The sequence below is a fragment of the Cervus canadensis genome, chromosome 22 (assembly GCF_019320065.1).
Source record: "Cervus canadensis isolate Bull #8, Minnesota chromosome 22, ASM1932006v1, whole genome shotgun sequence".
NCBI lineage: Eukaryota > Metazoa > Chordata > Mammalia > Artiodactyla > Cervidae > Cervus > Cervus canadensis.
In genome coordinates, this window is record NC_057407.1 from 15884680 (window position 1) to 15900617 (window position 15938).

The 15938-nt window shown below is 41.0% G+C and overlaps 1 protein-coding gene across 1 annotated transcript in view; it reads right to left on the bottom strand.

The window, feature by feature from the left end:
• ERC2 (ELKS/RAB6-interacting/CAST family member 2) overlaps positions 1 to 15938 on the bottom strand; it is a 999532-nt gene that overhangs the window by 951714 nt on the left and 31880 nt on the right. The window contains exon 2 of the mRNA XM_043441970.1: positions 12022 to 12818. Coding sequence (XP_043297905.1) covers positions 12022 to 12678 — 657 coding nt within the window. The 5' untranslated portion in view covers positions 12679 to 12818. The remainder of the gene's footprint in view (positions 1 to 12021; positions 12819 to 15938) is intronic.

The window sequence follows — 15938 nt, forward strand, 5'->3', positions numbered from 1 at the left end:
ACCAGTTTTGGATCTAGGCATACCTGAGATTCAAATCCCAGCTCTCCTGAATGGTGGTGAGACCTCAGGCAGACCACTTAATCTCTCTGTGGCTTGTTTCTCATTTATAAAATAGGGATGCCACATGTCTTGCAGGGCTGTTGAGCTCACACACATGGAAAGCAACTAGTAAGTTCCTGGTACATAACAGGAGCTCAAAAATGCTTATTTCCCCTACATTTAAGATCAATGTGAGATAGGAACAAAGTTACCATAAAAACTCAGTTTAAAAAATAAATTTCATTCCCTTGAAAGTATTGTCCATTTCCTTATGAGACTGACCTCTATTTACCAAATGTCTACTTGTAAAAAAAAAGAATTCAAGGTATTTGAGGATTCAAGGTTTTGTTCAGGTTAAGGTTTTTTGGTTTTTTTGTTTTTTTTTTTAAGACATCATTCACAATTATTTCCCATGCAATGATGAATCAAGTTTTAACTTTTATATCATTATTCTTACATAAATATATACATTCTGATCACTTCACAAAGTGAATGAACTGAGTATAGGGAAAGTATCAAGAAAAATGAAGATATATTAACCACCAATCAACTCAGGGCTTCTCAACCTTGCCTCCTTTGACATTGCTAGCAGAGAATGGGGGTGGGGGGGAGTCTAGTGCACTGTAGGATGTTAACTGGCATCCCTGGCCTCTATCCACTAGATGCCAGGAGTAGAGCCCACCCAGCTGCAACAAACAAATGTCTTCAGAAGTTGTCAAATGTCCTCTCGGGGGCAAGACTGCCCCCAGTTCAGAACCACTAAGTTAATTTGATCAATGTATAGTGCCAAGTCAGACAATTCAAGCCCAGTTACGAGTTTATAAGACAAGAAGTATAGTCAAAAACCAAGTATACAGTTTTTCCACTAGTCAGGTAAGGATGTGAAAGACAGGCCATAAAGAAGGCTAAGCAGCGAAAAATTGATGCTTTCCAATTGTAGTGCTGGAGAAGACTCTTGAGAGTCCCTTCAGCTGCAAAAAGATCAAACCAGTCAATCCTAAAGGAAATCAACCCTGAATATTCACTGGAAGGACCAATGCTGAAATTGAAGCTCCAATACTTTGGCCATCTGATGGCCACCTCTTTCCAATGGGAAGAGCCGCCATTGGAAAAGACTTTGATGCTTGGAAAGATTAAAGGCAAAAGGAGAAGAGGGCGGCAGAGGATGAAATAGTTAGATAGCATCATCAACTCAATGGATATGAATCTGAGCAAATTCCGGGAGATAGTGGAAGACAGAGGAGCCTGGTGTGCCACAGTCCATGGGGCTTCAAAGAGTCGGACCTGACTTAGCGACTAAGCAACAGCAAAGTAGCAGTCTCAGTCAATACGTCTTCGCTCCAGAACATTCCTACTGAAAAAAACAAAATGGCTGCTCATCACTTCCAAGATAACAATCAAACGCTAGCTTCACAGAAAAACAGAGAAAACACTGCACGTGCCAGAATTCTGTGTGTCAGTCTGCTCTAGTTCTTGGCTGCTTGCCCACATTCTGCCTAAAACCTACTTCTCAAACTTTTGGAAATGCTTTCTACAGCTTTCAGAACCTGACCTTTAGAGCAGCTTTATCTATGTGTGTGTGTGAAATAGATTTATAATTTTCTCTACTCCTGCAAAGCCAAACCACTTATTGAGTCCAAATGCCAACTGGGGATGGTGGGAATTTGCACACAGATGTCAGTGGACTCCAAAACAAGAACACAAGAGCTCCACCTGCAACTAATTATAGAAACCAAAATTGCACTCTGGCCAGAAGAGGCCAGGTTCACAACCCATCTGCTTTGGCTGATAAAATCACTCTGGTACTTTTTCTCCTGTCAACATAGACTTGCTTCTTAAAATGCTCTGAGGATGTTTTCTATAGGGAATTTTATTAGGCAGTGAATGCTTTGGGGGTGACCACTCCCTCTGCCTTTCCCTCCCAGAGTTTGGTTTCCATAAGTGCCTTTGGCACAAGTGAGACTAAAATAATCTATTCATTAAAATATTCCAAAATGTTTTCTTTGGTTGATAGTGTGCTGTTACTATCCCATTGCCAAAATAAAGTGATCCAGAGAGAAAACAGAAGATGGAAGTCATTTAATTTTCCCAAGGTCTAGCATACAAGAATGTTTATTTTTCTCCCATTAGCCAAGTTTTTCATAAGAAAACCTGGGAATAAAAATCTGTAAAGCTACTAATGCAGTGCATATGGCTGATCCTAGAGCTGACTGCAAGAGATTACGAAGGCAAAAATCAGCTGACATCTGTAACAAAGCTGTATAGTTCACTTCAAATCATTCTTCTACATTCCAGCAAACAAAGAAATCAAGTCTTGGATCTGTGCCATCTCATCTATCTTCAGGACCAAAGGAAGTTTTCACCTACCCACGAAAGACATTTACGATTGTGGCTTCAATCTAAGTAGGTCATTGCCTAAGTCTGAACCAAAGTTTTTCCACCTTTCTGGAAAGGTAGACAAAAGCTACAATTCTCTGTAGAGCTGAGAAAGATGATTTCAAGACAAGGAAGATGAAATATTTTTTTCTTCTAAGATTCAGTATTCAAAGGTATGCTGTGGTGCTAAAAACTAGTTCATATTGCCTAGTTCTAAATCCATGTGGCTATATAAAGTGGGCAAAATACATACAGACACTCACTTCAAATCAGAGTTAAAGTGAAAAAACTTACACGCAGATATGACATATGACTGACTTCTTCATTTCTCAGAGCTCTCGAAACAACTTGCTGCAACTGCTTTTCAGTCGCTAAGTTGTGTCCGACTCTTTGTGACCCCATCAACTCTAGCCCACCAGGCTCCTCTGTCCATGGGACTTCCCAGGCAAGAATACTGGATGGGCTGCCATTTCCTCCTCCAGGGGATCTTCCTGACCCAAGGACTGAATCCAAGTCTCCTGCTTGGCAGGCAGATTCTTTACCAGTGAGCCACCTGGGAAGCCCTCTTGATACGACTCACAAGCCCTTAAAACCTTTGAAGAGAGTAAGGACAGTGCAACTGGACACCTGTTTTTGTCCTACAGCATCCTTTTGCCCTTCATCTCAATTCTTTTAGAGCATTGCTCCTCTTCCAATGCATGTAGTTCTAACAGGTCATCAGTCACAGTAACCCCTTTTCACATACCCGTCCCTTTCCACCACACTCATTCACTAAGCCCTGAAGGAAGAATATAAAAAGGCAGGACTAAAGTCCTTCCATAAATTTTCTAAATGATAAGTGAAGATACAGGGATCTCTTATCTCTTCGACTGTGACCCACCTCATGAAGGAGAAACTAAGGCTCACATGTAGAGGCAGATACTGAGAACCAGAAACAAAGCAAAGTCCTGCTACAGTTTGAGGCCCTGCATCCAGTCAATCACAACCTCCACACCGGAGTCTCCCTGCAATTTCTCTGCGCATGCATGCCCAGTCGCTTCAGTCACATCTGACTCTTTGCAACCCTATGGTCTGTGGCCCACCAGGCTCCTCTGTCCATGAGGTCTTCCAGGCAAGGATACTGGAGTGGGTCGCCATTTCATTCTCCAGGGAATCTTCCCAACCCAGGGATCAAACATGGGTTTCCTGCACTGCAGGCAGCTTCTTTACCAACTGAGCTACAAGGGAAGCCCAATGGGTATCATGACTGGTGATAATTAGAATGTGTGTGTGTGCTAAGTCGTGTCTGACTCTGGGATCCCATCAACTGTAGCCCTCCAGGCTCCTCTGGCCACAAAATTTTCCCAGTGGAAGCCCCCAAAATTAGAATAATAGTTATCAATTCCGATTTTCTATGTTTTATCAGTTAGAAAGGTACTGAGCTACAAGTAACAGGATACCCAACCAGCAGTGACTTAAACAACTAGGGGTTCTTTTCTCACATGACTAGAAGTCTGGAGGCAGGCCACGGCTGCTGCTGGTGCAACTGCTGAGAGATGGCAGCACATATGTCTCTGTGCTTTTCTCCTCCTTCCTTCCATGGTTACTAACAGGCAACATATTGACACTCAAGGCAGAAAGGAGGAGGAAGGAGAATTGCTGGTAACATTTACTCGTTTATCAGGAAAATACAAGTTTTTCCAGAATCTCCCAGATTTCCACTTGGGTTACATTGGCCAGTTACTTGAGGAAGAAGAGGAGAAGTCTGAAGGTGAGCCATTAATCAGACATCATTAGGATATTAGAAGGACTAGCCACTGAAGGAACCTTTGACCACAACAGATGGCTCATCCTCTTTACAGTCTCCAACTTTAATGTCCTGATTCTAGAGCTGCTCTTGAAGTAGCCTTTCCCAAACTGTGACCTTTATACCCTCAGTTTTAGGATTATTTATAATTTCTGACACACACACACACATATATATGTATATATCAGACAAAACACACACACACACACATGTATATATTCACTCCACTCCCTTTCTGCTTTACTGGGAATATATTTCCCTGACCCCCTGGCTTTGGGCTTGACCACATAACATGCATTAGGCAACAGAATATTAGTGGACATGATGCAAATAGAGGCTTTAAAATGTGTCTATGTGGTTTGCCTAGACACTTGCCATCTGTGATCCACCATGAGAAGATAAAAGACCTGAATAGCTGCTTGTTCCAAAGAGAATGTGGAAACACGCAGAACATACCTCAACCCCACTTTCAGCCTAGAACCTGGTGCTCAGAGTTTGGCCCTGCCCAACCAAGTTGCAGTCAATCTGTAGATATATAAGCGAAAGGTAAATGCTTATCTCTTTAAGCTAGTAAGTTTGGGGATGGCTTGTTATACATGGCTTATTGCTGTAGCACTAGCTGCCTAATACAGTTTTAAGGTAAGTTTCATGGTCAAGTAAGTTTGGGAAATTGCTAGGTTAAGCAAGTTTAATAAGTATTTTTAACTTCATGAGTCAGAGCATTTCACATGCTGATATGTTGTATTAATTAGTCTCCTAGGGCTGCCAAATAAAGTACCAGAAACTAGGTGGTTCAAACAAGAGAAATATATTGTCTCAAATTCTGGAGGCTAGAAGTTCAAGATTAAGGTGTCAGCAGGTCTCTTCCTTCTGAGGACTGTGAAGGAAGGACCTGTTGCAGGCCTATCTCTTTGGCTTATAGATGCCATCTTCACCCTGTCTCTCCCCGTGGTCTTCTCTCTCTGCAGGTCTATGTCTGTGTCCAAATTTCCCCTTTCAGTAAGGACACCAGTCATACTGGACTAGACCCATCTTCATGACCTCACTTTAACTTGATTATCTCTGTAAAGACCTTATAAAGTCACATTCTGAGGCATTGGGGATTAAGACTCCAACATATCTTTTCTCAGGGTGGGACACAATCCAATCCAAAACATACAACATTATGAATTTCTAGGAGAGGAGCATCTCCTATGTTGTGTCTTAAGCTTATTTGGCCAGAAAATTCCCTTTGGAAAGTGTAATTTCCCTTAACACACTTTGGAAACTGGGCTTTGGGGGATCCATGGATTTCAGAATAATAGAAAGAAGACATAGGGATAAGACAGGTCTGAGGAGTGAATATATTTAAGTCCCACCCACAAAACTGATGGGACCCTACTTTCCAGGAATAAGCCCTTGATCTCACAAACATTCAGTACTCAAGGTGCCTGCAGCTGCATTTAACTGTCAATGGCCACCCCTTCACAAAGCAGCTGCTTCACCACTTTCCTAGCAGGAGATAGAGTTAATTCCATCACCCACTTCCAACTGGTACAACTCTTTGTATCTGGACACTCACAGTGAAATGAATATTTAGAAAGGAGTTGAATGACCTCTGTTGAGAGGGCCCTGCAGTTATATAAATAAAAGAAAAAATAATAATAAAAGAAACACGGAAATGTGATCCATCTCGACCTTTTCAAGTTACAGACTCAAAATGAGAATCAATAAATCATATGTGAAATTAGCTCAAAGTCTCATCAGAAACCCATATTAATATTGATTGAGAGTAGATCACTTTCTTTCGTGTTAAGCCAGAAATAGAAATTATCACATAACCACCACTTAAAAGCCATAACATTCCCCAGACAGGTTTACTTACACTTCTTAGGTTACATTTCCCAATGACCTTGTCCCACTTCAGCACACATGAGATGGGTAAATATTAGATCTAGTACAATCTCCCAGGGTCTGATGCTATTTATATTCATGCAGATCCTTGACTAGCCATGCACAAATTAGGAAAATGTCTAAAAATCACTTTATGAATACCTAGTTTGGAAAAATAATCCATTAAAAATACAAAGTTAATAATAGCATAAAAAATTCAGGTATATAAAAGGCCAATAACTTATATGCACAAAACTGCAAGATGTAAGTCCTTATGAACTTTCTGAAAATGTATTCTCTACCACGTTTTCTCTCTCTCATCTCCATCACACAGGTGAATAGAAAGGAGTTGTAAAGAAAAGGCAACTATATAATCTTATAGGAAAAAAAAATGGGTCACTTAACTTCCCCCTACGTAGCTGCATTCTCAATATCCACTCGAACCCCACAGGCCATTAAAAATCAAAAAGGGGCTATCTCAAGTGGCAGCCTAACATTCATTCTAAATCTTTTCTCCTCACTTCTACCCAAATCACTCTATAGGTGTGACAATGAGAGCGTGAGACTCCACCTCACTCTTCCTTCATTCAGGAAAACACATCACGAAGCAACAAACACAAGTGATAGCATAAGGATAACTTCACATCCATGCACTCTAGTTTCAACAAACAAAGCAAAGATTCCGAATGTCAGTACTGCAACTCTTAGTATCTCAAGTGTATTTCTATACATGCAGATCTACGCCTGAGACATAGGGCCTTGGAGAGAATCAAGGAAGTATGAATGGAAAGGGAGTCTGGGGTGAACATCCATCCAGAAACCTGAGTGTCTATACTTCACTCATAAGATATTTGGTCACAGCCACCTGTCCATCGGCTCTAAGGTCTGTACTTTCTTCAATACAGAGAGTGTGTTCAACATCCTCCCTTAGATCTGGAGTTGGGTTCGGCTTCCTACGACAGAACCACAAAGACCTCAGAACACACTATGAAGGATTTGGTGAATGGGAGCCTTCTGTAATAACTGCATGAGGCTAAAAGGTCTATGCTGGTGATCATTAAATTCACAGAACTATAAATTCAATATACAAGAGCATTCAAGTTTCCTCACCTCCACTATAATGGACCTACTTCCTATTTCTATGCACATAGCACAATTCAAATCATTTTCAATCACCTGAATTTAGGTTAGTAAAATGCTACTTATCCAAACATCCTGTGATAGAACTACATTTGTAGATGCAGTCTCTGATTGTTGTGGATAAAGAACACTTGATTGTGGTTTCTTATCCCTTTTACATTCTTTTCTTCCATATAGAAAATGGTTCTGTGATTTTTTTTCCTCTAAAGGGAAAATATAACAAATCATGGTAAATAGTGAGTGGTAGAAAACCTAAACAGTCAATTGTGGAAAAAAAGAAATAAATTCCTAATTAACAATAAAATCCTAATTAAACTAAATTACATTCTGAATCACTCTATCAAAACTATTCATTTTTTTCATCTAATATATAAGTATGATCTTTCTATTACAGTAGGATTCTATTCACAGCTCAGTGATCCTAGAAGGAGGTAGTAAGCATAAATTAAGATCTTAGATGTTGGCATAAAAGAAGCTAAAGCCTTAAGTCACTCAGTCCAGCTCAGTCACTTACCAGCTATGTGAACTTGGGCAAGCTGCTTATTCTCTATACATTTATTTTTAATCTGTAAAATGAAAAAAAGTCTAGCACCTACCTCAAATGACTAATGCAAACATTAAACATGATAATGCATGCAAAGCTCTAAGCACAATGCCTAGTACAGAGTGAGCTCCCAAAAGAAGTCTACTGGCTGCAGTAGCAGCAATAATAGAAACAGAAGCAATGGCAGAAGTCTGGACTGTTCTCCAACTTTATTTCATCTAGCTCCACTTTTTGAGAAACATAAAAACAACACTGGTAAACATTTTTAGTGTCCTCTCCTATCTGACTCTTCTCTCCTTCCTGGGAAAGAGGACTATACCTCACAGTCCCTCATCTTTGTGTCACTTCCAGCCCAAGGAACTGCGGAGCCGATGTGCCAGCTCCAGGCACTCTCTTCCTCTGCTGCTGCAGTTCTGGAAACCATGTGCCAAGATGCAGAAAACCTGGATCCTGAGTCACTGCCTGGAGGAGAGCTGCCCTGAAGGGTCACTTGACCTGCTTCATACTTCAGGTAAATAAGAAATAAATCTCTGATGTGTTAAGTCACTTAGATTTGAGGTCTAGTGAGCACTGCAGCAGGATCTATCCTATTCTGACCAACAGGTATTGATATACCCCTAAAAGGGATCCTGATATACTTCCAAGGGGGTGGAGGGAAGATGTTCAATTTTTTATTAATAACTTGCTTTTTGTCAATCTTTATATTCTTTGTTTTGTAACACTACCTCATATTGCAAGTAATTTTCAAAATCTCCATGCTTATCCCCCCTTTTATATTTTTAATCTAAAAAAAAAAAAGCAAGAGGGAGGGGACACATGTATACCTATGGCTGATTCATATGATATATGGCAGAAACCAACACAATATTGTAAAACAATTATTCTCCAATTAAAAATAAATAAATTTTTAAAAAGAAAATAATTATAGTTTGCTAACAGGTTAATACTGGGGCTTTAGCTGGGTCATATGTTGCATAGTCATATGTCACCCACAGAAACCATGGTAACATGTAATTATAGTAGGTCCCAGAACAAGGAAAAGGTAATGGGAGCACCCTCAAATATTCACTTGCTTCTGGCTTAAGGCAAAATGGAACAGTTAAGTGGAATTGTGGATATTACCTGCTCTAAACTTAACCATGCCTTACAAAATAGAAAAGGGGCTTAAAATGTTTTTAGTAAAAACAAAAAGGTTTTGTGTGTCATTAAAATTTACTTTAATACATAATTTTATTTTGTCTCTTCCATGCTAATTCTTTGTGAACGTTATAGAAGACACATAATATATTAGCACACTAGCACATCATGTCTTTAATAGATATACATACATGTATAAGTAGGTAATCTGTGCTCAAAAAAATTACTGATAAAATCATAAGAAAAAAGTAAGTTCCTAAACTGCTTTAACCATTTTCCAAAGCAACTAAAAAAGGAAGAAAATCAGTACAGAACTGAGGAAATGCACATAGTAGTAATAGAACTTCATATAACAGCAAAGTCATAAAAAAGGAAAAGCAGAAATGATAGTGAAGGGCACTGATTTCATTTAGGAATGAAGAACAAAGCTTTCTGTTGCAACTAAAAATCACATTTCCACATCTGAAAACCAGCAGAGGCTCTGTCAGATAATCAAAGGGATAAGATGACTGCTTTCCACACACAGGAGAATGAAGAGGAGATTCTCAAACAGATCAGAAATGTTTCTATGAACACGTGGACTCCAACAGCGCAGCAGGCAAGGAAACGTATAGGAGGTCAGCAGATGATCCCCAGAAAGGCAGAGAGCTTCATTAGGTCAGCATCAAGACCAAGTATCAGAGAATCACTCACGTAGCCAAGTTAGAATTATCTTCAGCTTCTACAGAAAGTTAAATGACATTGGAGAATTTTTTCCAGCCAAATGGCACAACACTCTACTCCCCATCTCTTAGCATTTATCTTACTGGTAATAAGAGGTGAGGCTGGGACTTAATCCCAGGCATGTATTACTCCCGAGCCACTGTGAACAGCAGCATATACATGAGCCTCACAGTGTAGGTAGGTTTCCCAGGTGGCGCTAGTGGTAAAGAACCCACCAGCCAATGCGGGAGACATAAGAGACAGTGGTTCAATTCCTGGGTTAGGAAGATCCCCTGGAGGAGGGCATAGCAACCCACTCCAGTATTCTTGCCTGGAGAATCCCATTGACAGAGGAGCCTGATAGTTCATTGGGTTGCACAGATTTGAACACAACTGAAGCAACTTAGCACACACAATGTAGGTAGGATTTGAAAATGGAAACTAGTTGGGACTGAATAGACAGAGGCAGGGAGAGGGGATGCTGAGAAGGCCACTAATGGAAGAGAACAAAAATCTTGAGTATGTGCAGGAATTCCCAAGTGGTAGTATAGGGAGCAACAAACTCTGGAAAATTCTTCAAGAGATAGGAATACCAGACCACCTGACCTGCCTCTTGAGTAATCTGTATGCAGGTCAGGAAGCAACAGTTAGAGCTGGACATGAACAACAGACTGGTTCCAAATCGGGAAAGGAGTATGTCAAGGCTGTATATTGTCACCCTGCTTATTTAACTTATATGCAGAGTACATCATGAGAAATGCTGGGCTGGAGGAAGCACAAGCTGGAATCAAGATTGCTGGGAGAAATATCAATAACCTCAGATACGCAGATGACACCACCCTTACAGCAGAAAGTGAAGAAGAACTAAAAAGCCTCTTGATGAAAGTGAAAGAGGAGAGTGAAAAAGTTGGCTTAAAACTCAACATTCAGAAAACTAAGATCATGGCATCTGGTCCTATCACTTCATGGCAAATAGATGGGGAAACAGTGACAGACTTTCCTTTCTTGGGCTCCAAAATCACTGCAGACAGTGACTGCAGCCATGAAATTAAAAGACGCTTACTCCTTCAAAAAAAAGTTATGACCAACCTAGACATCATATTAAAAAGCAGAGACATTATTTTGCCAACAAAGGTCCGTCTAGTTAAAGCTATGGTTTTTCCAGTAGTCAAGTATGGATGTGAGAGTTGGACTATAAAGAAAGCTGAGTGCCGAAGAATTGATGCTTTTGAACTGTGTTATTGGAGAAGACTCTTGAGAGTCCCTTGGACTGCAAGGATATCCAACCAGTCCATCCTAAAGGAAATCAGTCCTGAATATTCATTGGAAGGACTGATGCTGAAGCTGAAACTCCAATACTCTGGCCACCTGATGAGAACTGACTCATTGGAAAAGACGCTGATGCTGGGAAAGATTGAAGGCAGGAGAAAAAGGGTACAACAGAGGATGAGATGGTTGGATGGCATCACCGACTCAATGGACATGAGTTTGAATACTTTCCGGGAGTTGGCGATGGACAGGGAGGCCTGACGTGCTACAGTCCATGGGGTTGCAAAGAGTCAGACATGACTGAGAGACTGAACTAAACTTATGTGAGTGTAGGGAGCACAGATGTAGAAGGAGGTGGTATGAGATAAGATTGCAAAGGCAGGCTTAGGCATTCCAGGAGAAGGTGCTATAGGCTTAGTTAGAAGTATACTTCACTCTGGAGGCAACGAGTAATTATTGACGGCTTTAAAGCAGGGGAATGGCGTAACTACAAGTAGACACTGGGAAAACTAATCTTGCTATGACATGGACGATGGACCAAAAAAGAGTAAGAATGTGCCCTGCACATAGTTAGATGCTTAATTAATACTGAATGAATAAAGGTAGAAAGACTAGGTTAAAATTTATCATGTTTCTCTAACATAATATTGAACCCATCCTCTCCAATCCCATTTAATATTTTTCAGTTTGCTATTTAGTGAACCAACTTCCCTCATTCTAGAAGGAAATAATGTTGCTGATGCATCCAAAAAAAAAAAAAAATCAATTCACCAGTCAGATGTAGCCCTCTAAATGTTGTTGTTAAAGTGTCTACTCCTATAAAAAAAATCTTCTATTCAGGGGGAAGCACATCTGAGCTGCTTTTGGGACTACTGAAAAAGAAAACAAAATTAACCAAGTATAAAAGTTAGCCAGTGAGGTGTGGTTCCCCCTCTTCTGCAATAGTGTGAAAGGGTTATTGGCAAATAAGCAGATCACAAGCTGTAACTTTATCTTTCCTATGCCCTCTTGTAGTCTTCACATCAAACATGTACTAAGCCATAGGTTTCTTGATGATGCCAAACTTTCTCCTGTACAGGCCGTGGTACCATCTGCAAAGCATCAACTACTCAGTGAGAAACCAAGGCTGAAAACATTGACATGAGTCATAACCTACCTGATTTTCTTCATGGGAAACCCTCATCTGCTCCTTGAGGACAGACATCCGAGCTGCCTCTTCTTTCCTCAAGACTCTCTCCTTCTTGAGCTCAGGACTCCAGAAGGTCTTGATACTGTTCATGGAAGATCCCAACTTGCTATCCTTGATGTCGAGCTCTTTTCGTAGGAGGTCATTCTCTCTCTGAAGTTCCTTTAGCTGGGCTTGAAGGTCTAACATGGTGCTATCTCTTACCTGCCTCAACATGGAAGGGACCTGGTGGTGGTGATGATGGGATGAGCTGGTCAGACCACCATGTTGATCCGTGTATGAAAGGACGTCTGTGTGGGAAAGTCCAGCAGAGGCAATATTGGGACTACTCCCCATAGCTGTGACTCGGCCTCCATATACAGCTCGATTTGTGGCCCTTCCCAGAGTCATAGTGCCCTTTGGGTAAGTTGTTGAGGCCACCCCCTCATGATCACTCAGATACATCGGTCCAGATGTAGCATAGGCTGCATTAAGGGACTGGATATTCTCCATGGACAGAGTCTTGCCTGTTCCTCCACCTCCCCCACTACTTGTTCTTCGGTGGCCCAGACGAGGAGACCGTGGCAAACGAGGCGATCTGGAAGGGCTACCTTCCAGATTCGTGATTGTTCTTGCACTTCCATACATTTTTCTTTTCTTATGAGGTGCTACAGAAGAGAAGGAATGCTATATTAAGTTGGAGATTAAGCCAATGTTTCCACCGTTGGCCAGAATTTTCACTGCATTCTTTTCATAGTCTGTACTAGAAAATGCATCCAAACAGAGATCTGAAAAATGAAAAAAAAAAATCAAAAATAAATTTATTTAGAATTCTGATAATTAACAGCATTAAATTTCAAAAATATGTGTGTGTGTGTGTACATATAGATGATAGATTGATGATGAGAATGATAGATAATAAAGAGTCACACCCATGTTTATTTAAAAATAGCAATGACCTCAAACTTTACTAACTACATTTAAACATTTTGAAAATTTCCCCCATCATGCACTGAAGCAAGGTCAAAAGTTCTTAGAGCAAAAAAGCAGCTCATTTTTCCTTAGGAAAATGAAACTCTGTGTTTTGGTCTGTGCTAAGTGATAGTTGAGGCCTCCAGAAAAATCACCATAGAATTCTGTATCATAAGAGATCTTAACTATAAAATACTCCACCTGAGGCACATGACCCTCATACACAAGTGGCCTGACAGTGACTCTGATATCTTGTTTCCAAGAATGTCAACCAATAGTCAAACAGGTTGTCACCTCCCTTCCTGTACCCATTGCGGACATCACTAATCCATCACAATCTTCTTTCCCACTAAATTCAGGACTCTTATGAGCACAACATTCTAAACCGTTTACCAACCGATACTTAACACATGAGTTGGAACCTGTTGGCCATCTTGAAGTCAGAAGAAAAGAGGTGGCTCAAACCAACAAGGCTCCTATACACACTGCCAAATCCTAAACGCTCTCACCGGAGAAAATCACAGTCCCGTCTCTCTCCTGGAGAGATCTCCCGGAGAAGGGAATGGTTACCCACACCAGTATTTTGCCTGGAGAATTCCTTGGATGGAGGAGCCTGGCGGGCTACAGTCCATGGGGTCACAAAGAGTCCTACATGACTGAGCAACTAACACTTCACTTCATGGTTATGCAAGTACTTTGGGGCAGATTTCTGTAGCCAGGGCTACAAGATTGTGATTATCCTCCAGTGTTAAGATCCAAATGGTCTTAGTGGGTGCATCTTGGCTTCCTGTTCTTGCTTTTAGGGTGTGATTAGTGTGCTTTCTTTTTCTTCAGCTTTTAGACATGGAGACCACGGAGTTTTGGAGAGAGGCCAACTGAGGCTCAAATATCCACTCTAACACTGACAAGCTGAGTGACTGTGGCAAACTATCTGCTATGTGCTTCCTTTCTCTGATCCATAAAATGTGGGTAAAATTACCTAAATCAGTACTGTAAGAAATATGTAAGATAATGTTTTTAAAACACCCAGTTTGATACCTAGCACAGAATAGTCAATAAATAGTTTTTGTTGGTAGTATCAGTGAGATAAGTACATTGATAGCATTATAGAAGTCATCTTTTATTTTACCTGCATATCATTCATTCTCCCTCCACTCCCCACCACCCCCCTCCACTTTCTGGTAATACTGTCCATTCTTCTCAGAGAAATTATTTCCAAATCTCTACCCACAATTCATTAGGTTTAGGTAAGGCTGACTCTCTTTACTCTATCCTGGATGATGCCAGTGGTAAGAACACGACCCAGACCTGGCTGATCATCACATTCCATCCCCCAGACATGATAGCTGGTTTAGGAATGGGCATGTGACCCACAGTGGTTCAAAATCAGTCCATATCATGACTTTTGCTGGAATAACTTGGAAAGATAAACTCTTTTCCAGCTAGAATTATTTGCTTTCAAGATAGAGTTTATGAGTACTACCATGTGGAAAGTGCTTTCCTGAGAGTGAAGCTAATGCAAAGGAAAGCAGAGCCAATCTTTGAACAGTGTGAAATCAAACCAGGTGACATCATCCGGTACTCTGCACCCAGCAGTTACTGAAGCTACCTCTATCCCTAGGACATTACAGCTACACAGGCCAGGCAGACTACGTTAGTGGTCCCAACTCTACACCCTTCCTCTAGCTGAGTCCTTGGCTGTGCCCTCCCAATCTGACTCTGGGTTCAGTCATGTGACTTGCTTTGGTCAAAAAGGTGATAGTAAATGTGAAGCCTGCAACAGCACTTATGTGTTTACCCTCTTGTTCATTTTCTTCTGTCATAGAAATTAGAACGTGCCCACTCTAGCCTGCTGAAAGATGAGAAACACGGAGTCAAGATGTCCTGTGAGTAAGTGAGTGAAGTTGCTCAGTCGTGTCCAACTCTTTGCGATCCCATGAACTGTAGCCTACCAGGCTCCTCTGTCCATGGGATTCTCCAGGCAAGAATACTGGAGTGGGTTGCCATTTCCTTCTCCAGGAGATCTTCCCGACCCAGGGATTGAACCCGGATCTCCCACATTGTAGGCAGACGCTTTACTGTCTGAGCTACCAGGGAAGTTTTCTGCTAGTCAATAGCCAACCAACCCCAAGACACTTGAGCAGCCCAGCCAAGATCAGCAGAGCCGCCTAGCCAACCAGCGGTTGACCACAGGTGCATGAGCAAGTCCACTTGAGATCCAGAAGGCCCCATACACTCATAGACAACATGAAAATGTCTTAGTATGCCACTGATGTTTTGTGGCTGGTTGTTTTGGACCATTACTAAGGCAACAGATAGTGATACATTCACCAATAAATTTCCTTTTTTGCTACAGTCAATTCTAATCAGAGTATCTGTCATTTATGCCCAAGAGAGTCCTCACATATAGCATAAAGAAATACTTTGCACACAGGCTTCTTCTTTCCCTAAAAAGTCCCTCCAAAGAATTATACACCTGTTTCTAACTAGTGAACTTAAATTTCAAATCTCTATGTTGCTCAAAGCTTAATTTTGTTTTTCTTGAAAACATAACAAAAATCATTTTGTATCTAAACCTTCTGCACGAATAATCTGTTGTTTTTATAAAAAGGTGAGTCAACAGACCTCTGGTGGGCTGCCATCTATGGGGTTGCACAGAGTCGGACACGACTGAAGCGACTTAGCAGCAGCAGCAGCAGGAAGAATGAAAAAGTCTCAATACAACAGACTGTTCCTGAAGAAATATTTTAATGATCATTGACACAAAATAGGTAACAAATCTGAATAGATCAGTGAGCACAGTAAAAAGTGAAAAGATAACAACTAAGCTCATATAATTTTATGGGTGTGTTCTACCAAACATTTCAAGAATAGAGAGCCCACCAGGCTCCCCTGTCCCTAGGATTCTCCAGGCAAGAACACTGGAGTGGGTTGCC